Below are 6,000 nucleotides of genomic sequence, written 5' to 3'. Positions count from 1 at the left end.
GTTTCCTGCATTGTGCAGGGGGTTGAACTAGAAGGCTTCTTAAGGTGGGCACAAATCACAAGATGAAGGAAAAAACGCACAAACCAGGCCGATTTGTGGTTTGTGAAAACGCGGTTTGTGGGACCGCATTTTCCACAAAATCCGTGACTTTTTTTAACCGGATTGTGCGAGTCGTCAGCAGTTTGTAAAGCCAGACAGGCTGGCGCCACTGATCATGTGTGCAACTGACAGCCCCCTTCTCCTGCCACTTGGGGGGCAGGAGAAAGAGGCTGTCAGTTTCACAGACCCCACGCTGGGTTCAGCCCATAAGCTGAAGCTGGTGCGGGTGAGTGAAGCTGACAGCCCCCTTCTCCTGCCACTTGGGGGGCAGGAGAAAGGGCTGTCAGTTTCACAGACCCCTCGCCAGGTTCAGCCGATGGGCTGAAGCTGGCGCGGGTTGAGTGAAGCTGACAGCCCTGTTCTCCTGCCGCTGTGAGCAGCAGAAGGGGGCTGTCTGTTTCAAATGCCCTGCGCCGGCTTCAGCAGCGGTGCCGGGCATTTGAAATTCCACAAACCGATTCGTGACCTGGGAAAAGATCGTGGAAGTTCGTAGTTTCTGGTTTGTGGAATGCAACGAACCACGGGATTTTTTCGGTTCATGTCCATGTCTAATCATGGAGGAGCTTTCTCCAGCCTACGATAGGAAACATGTTAGTACTCTGTAAGATGAGCAGCCTTCAAGCAGTATGTCGCAAGTATTAAGCACAGAGGAAAAAACAATATGCTTTCTTTATTCCATTTGGATAGTTCACAGGGGGTACTCAACAAGACTGCTCTAAGCCATTACATCTGTATAAACATCAAGAGGCTGAAATATAATCATTGGATAAAGGTGTTCCTACCTACAACAAAGCAGGTACATAACAGATTTGTCCTAAGCAGAGTTAAGCCCTTCTACATCCACTGATTTCAATGGACTTACAAGGGTGCAAATGTGCTTAGCACTCTAGATTATGAATTATGCATTATTATGGGTCTAGGGTCTTTTTTTTGCCATCAAGTCATAACTGACTTATGGCAACCCCTGCTGGGGTTTTCAAGGCAGGAAATGTTTAGAAGTGGGAAGCCATTGCCTACCTCTGTGTAGGAACTACAGATTTCATTAGTGGTTAACCACGATAGATCCTGCTTTACTCTTGAGATATGACAAGATTGGGTTATTTTTAAAAGACCACTAGAAAGTATACGTGCATAACATGTAAATATAACTGCAAATTACTACATACATTTGTTCTAAATGTAAAATATAAGGAATAAAAAAACACCACAAGCCGGATCCTCAATTTAATACGTTACATTATTCAGCCAGCAATTAGCATGTTTATTTCTGCATCATTCTCTTAAAAATATATTTAAACCAAAGAATATTGACTCTTTCCATAAACTTTCTTCTTATTTACATTCTAATATTCCATTATACACAAAGTAAAGACTTTATGACTACACATTATCTTTACAGAGCCATTCATGATACGTAACAGCTTGAAGCTATGGAACATTTAAGCTGGAAAAGAACCACCAATTGAGTAACTACAAACCAAAAAAAGCCAGGTCATAACCCTGCCCTAGATTGTTTCACTGAAACCAACCAATCTTTGTCAAGAAGGGGGGGAAAACACCTTACGAAAGGAGGCTCCGATACCTGGGAGAGAAGAATGTGTTTGAGTTACTCCTGGGCCCACCAAAACCATTAAAAAACGTAACTCAAAGTCAACCGCTTTTGTATTCCATTTAGCTCTGAAGCCTGTATTTTCCTCTTGTGATTTCAGGGCATTACCATCTTGTATGCTAATCAATTAACACATAAAAATACTTTTTAAACATTTAAATTATTCCTATATTATCTTTCCGTGCACAACTGGGAATAGCCTCTCTATTCCACCAGGAGACAAATCTGCATACTTTCACACAGAGTGTAAGAATATAAAGCTACAGCAGCACTGGTTTCAAGTCAGGGCGCACGTGGTTGCAACGGGGAATATAAACAAAAGTCAAACCCTCAACGTCTGTTAAAACACAAAAAGCAGCTTATGATACAAAACGGCACTGCGCGCTCTCTCGGTTGACCAGGTGAAGAGCTATTCAGCTCAGTGGGCTCTCCAGCCGACAAACCCCTCCTTCAATGGCCACTGACTGCCCTGCCACTGCTCCGGGGGGAAGCCTTGAAATGTGAGTCTGCGGAGGAAAATTGGGAGAATTCAGAAGAAAGCAAAAAAACAAAACATGCCCCCCCTCCAAACATGCGAAACCAAAACCTGAAAGAATAAATTTCCCATTGATGCAACGGTCCTCACTCCATGGATAGCAGAGAGCCACATCTGCCATTACCATCTATCAACCAAAAGAGCCTCATTTATTCCCGTCCCTGGTCCCATTCCCGCACCTTAGGGAGGCTCACAGCTTCCGTGTTCCTCTGGTGGCAGCTGTTTCAAGGTGGGAATCACATGTCAACTACACCCCCCCCCCACCAGCAAAGACTTTGCGCACAGGTATCGACCACATTGAGGAACGGTCCTCAGAAGAGCCACAGGTAGCATGTCGAGGGGCCAAAAATGACTCCCAAGCCACTGAGTAAGCATCTCTGCATTAATGTATGAAGCTGTCTTACATTGAATCGGACCACGGGTCTACCAGGATCAGCACTGCCTACTCAGAATGGCAGCGGCTCTCCATGGACCCAAGAAGGGGTCACCTCCTAACTGATCCTTTTGCCTGGAGATGATGGAGACTGAACTTGGGACCTTCTTCATGCAAAGCAGATGTTCCACCACTGATCCACAGTCCTTCCCAACACACAGCCTCAAATGCCACTCTTAGAGGAGCTGAACAGAAAGTGCCCCCCCCAATCTTGACTTTGGGGGGAGTACTGAACGTCCAACCTGAATGAAGAGTTCTGAGGAACTTGGTAATTTTGCATGTTGTTTTGTAATGCGCACTGCCTTCTGATATTTTAGACACACTTAATAAAAGGAACAACATGGGTTTTGCTTGTGGAATTTACCACAGACCAACATGAGTAGCAGCAATCAATAAGTGGAAAGGAAAAGAAAGCACCAAAATCATTTTATGTACTATTAATAGGACTGTATTGAACACACTATGGGAGATAATTCATTGCTGTGTAAATGCTTCAGGTGGGTAGCCATGTCGGTCAGTAGCAGAAGAGCAAGACTGGGGTCCAGTAGCACCTTAGAGATCAACTCGATGTCCAGGGTATGAGCTTCCGAGAGTTAAACCTCCCTTTGTCAGATACATAAGAGTGGGAAAAGTGGAGTGTAAATACTGTTTAACATTTAATTACAGAATCCTTACAAACCTTATCTTAATATCAGTCATTACGATACCTCACCATGCCTATTTCCAGCTTGTTAACATCGTTTGTACCCAACTACTTAAATTAGCATGGTTATTTTACTTTTCCGGCCTGCACCTGTAATGCAGTGCAGCTGACCTTTTCTGACATCCGTCTTCCACGTTACGTTAGAATTCCTAAACAACTCCAGCCCTCCCCTCCCTAGCCCCAGCTGGGATATATTATTTGCTGTAAATAGGCAAACATGCAGATTCTGGTTGAAAGGGTGTCAGCAGAAAAGGAGTTCCACTTTATATTTTCCATCCAGGGACGGCGACTGCTTCAAAGGCTGTACTCCTATGAACACCAGTCTAAGATAGATGATGAAGGCGGCTGCTTGTGAGTCTTAACAGGCGCAGACGTGTATCAAGCGACAGCAGGTGCTTGCTGAACTGGAACGGAAGGGGGAACAGTAGCTCTGAACCAGGAGAGGGCTGCACAGGCACTGACTTAGGCCTGACTGAGAACTAAAGGGTTTGTGAGGAGGTGGCAAAGAGACTTGGCATGACCTCATCTCACTTGAGAAAGGGCTGCGAGGAGCCAGGAGCAGTTATACTACCTGCTTCAGGCCCCGTACTAGGGATATCGGAGGGGAGACGGAAGCTGCATTCAGGTGTCACAACAAGCCTCACTGGGCTCACCTGGAGAATCTTTAGCACTCCGCAGGACCTTCTGCTCCGAAGCTCTACCTACAAGAAGGAGCCAGCCAAGAACAACGCAAGTATAAGCTAACCAACACAATCAGGAGCCGCCTGTCCACTAGCCGGCCCAAGGCAATTACCCAGGACGCCAGTGGTAGGGCACTACTGGTAGCACCAAGCAGGGTCACCTCTCCGCCCAGTTGCCCCCTGCCCACAGCAGGGACAAGAAGGGCAGTTGGTGGCTTCTTGTCTCCCTGTGGCCTGGTGTGTGTGTGTGTGGGGGGGGGGGGGTAAGCGCTGCCATGCCCCTTCTTACTCATCTGCCAGGGCATAAAGACGGGGTGGCCTACCCATAGCCTGGTGGAGTGTGACGAGAGCAGGCATTGCTGTGCCCCCCTTCTGCCAAGGGATGAGAAAGGTGGGCAGCTGTTTCTCACCTTCTTGTCCTGCCCATCAGCTGGGGGATGAGGAAAACAGGCACTGCCTCCCTGTGCCTAGGGCACCCCAATTGCTTCAGTCAGCCCTGAACCCAATAGTCAGTTAGTTTTGCAGAAGGAGATGGGAAGAGTTAAATATCATCAGCCAGTTTGGTGTAGTGGTTAAGACTCTAATCTGAAGAACTGGGTTTGATTCCCCACTCCTCTGCTTGAGTGGTACCTTGGGTCAGTCACAGCTCTCTCAGCCCCATCCACCTCACAGGGTGATCGTTGTAAGGATAACAACACACTTTGTAAACCACTCTGAGTGGGTGTTAAGGTGTCCTGGTGGTATATAAATTGGATGTTATTATTACGATATCTCAACACAATAAGAAGAATTGGAGAAAATATTGCTCAAGTTTTGGGGGGAAATAATAACTGAGCTCTTCAGTGGTATGTCTCTGGCTTTCCATACTCTAAAAAGAAAAGAGAGGTTTGAAGAAATAAAAATAAACTGGGCACAGAAGAAATTTATGCACTTTAACGCTGTGGTTGATAGAAGGCTGGACAGAGGGCAATCAGATGACTGGAGATACAAATGCTACAGAGGAAAAGAGGTTACAGCTGAATAGAACAGCAGAGCATGGGAAATTCTACTGCACTGTTATGGAAGAAGAGGCCAGAGGGTAGGATCTCTCTTGTCCTCAGCCCAGTATACTCCTCTAAACAAACCTCCAGCTACCAACACTGGCTACTTATGGACAGGTGCACACTGTCACATCTTCACTCTTGACCACAGTGTGACCACCACGCACTTTCTCACAATGCTACCATTTCTTCCAATAAAGTTTTTGTGGATGTACAAAGCATGTAATGGATACCACGTGAAGAACGCTGCAAATAACAAATGGTAACAAATAAAGAAATTAAAGTTCTAGGGGAGCTGAACTGTAAAGACTATTTCCTCCTTCGCCTCCTTCCCAAAGTCATTATGGAAACAGGTCATTTGGTGGAAGTTTTAAGTATAAATATTTAATCTACATCTCCAAATGCCAAACATTTTAGGCAAACACCATTATTGTCTTTTTGGCTATGCTTTTTAAACAGAACTGTGTTTTTTTCAATTGTATGATGTGTTAAAAGACTCAGAGCTTTGCAAGTATCTGTATGGCACGGGCATACCAGCAAGTTACGACCAGGCAACTTGGCTTGAGACCGCTGTTGTAGGCCTTTGGCCAACAGCGTGGACTTGCCACTCACTGACCACAATATGACACTCAGGTGTTTCAGGGCTAGGGTTGCACAAAGATATTACCTTTTGCAAATCCTTTCCTAACCTGAACTGCTGGGACAGCTGTATTACTGTATAAGATTTCCTTTGACTTAGTAAAAAAAAGATGGCTGATGATAAGCATGGAGTAATGTTTCTCATTCTGTAGATATGTAAGTTAGGGAAGGGGAGGTGCTGCCAAGATTGTAGATAACTTTATAAAACAATTTGATATAATAGCACAGAGTGGCACTGAACTGAAAAATCCACTCTACTACT

At 45.4% G+C, this 6,000-nt stretch overlaps 1 protein-coding gene across 1 annotated transcript in view; it reads right to left on the bottom strand.

Annotated features, from left to right (window-relative positions):
- Positions 1-1,310: 1,310 nt before the first annotated feature.
- The window catches only part of TASP1 (taspase 1), a 107,614-nt gene continuing 102,924 nt past the window's right edge, over positions 1,311-6,000 (bottom strand). Inside the window, exon 14 of the mRNA XM_054987777.1 lies at positions 1,311-2,214. Within this exon, the coding sequence (XP_054843752.1) occupies positions 2,122-2,214 (93 nt within the window). The 3' untranslated portion in view covers positions 1,311-2,121. The remainder of the gene's footprint in view (positions 2,215-6,000) is intronic.

Source organism: Eublepharis macularius, chromosome 1 (genome assembly GCF_028583425.1).
Source record: "Eublepharis macularius isolate TG4126 chromosome 1, MPM_Emac_v1.0, whole genome shotgun sequence".
NCBI lineage: Eukaryota > Metazoa > Chordata > Lepidosauria > Squamata > Eublepharidae > Eublepharis > Eublepharis macularius.
This window is presented reverse-complemented; position numbering and strand designations above follow the sequence as displayed.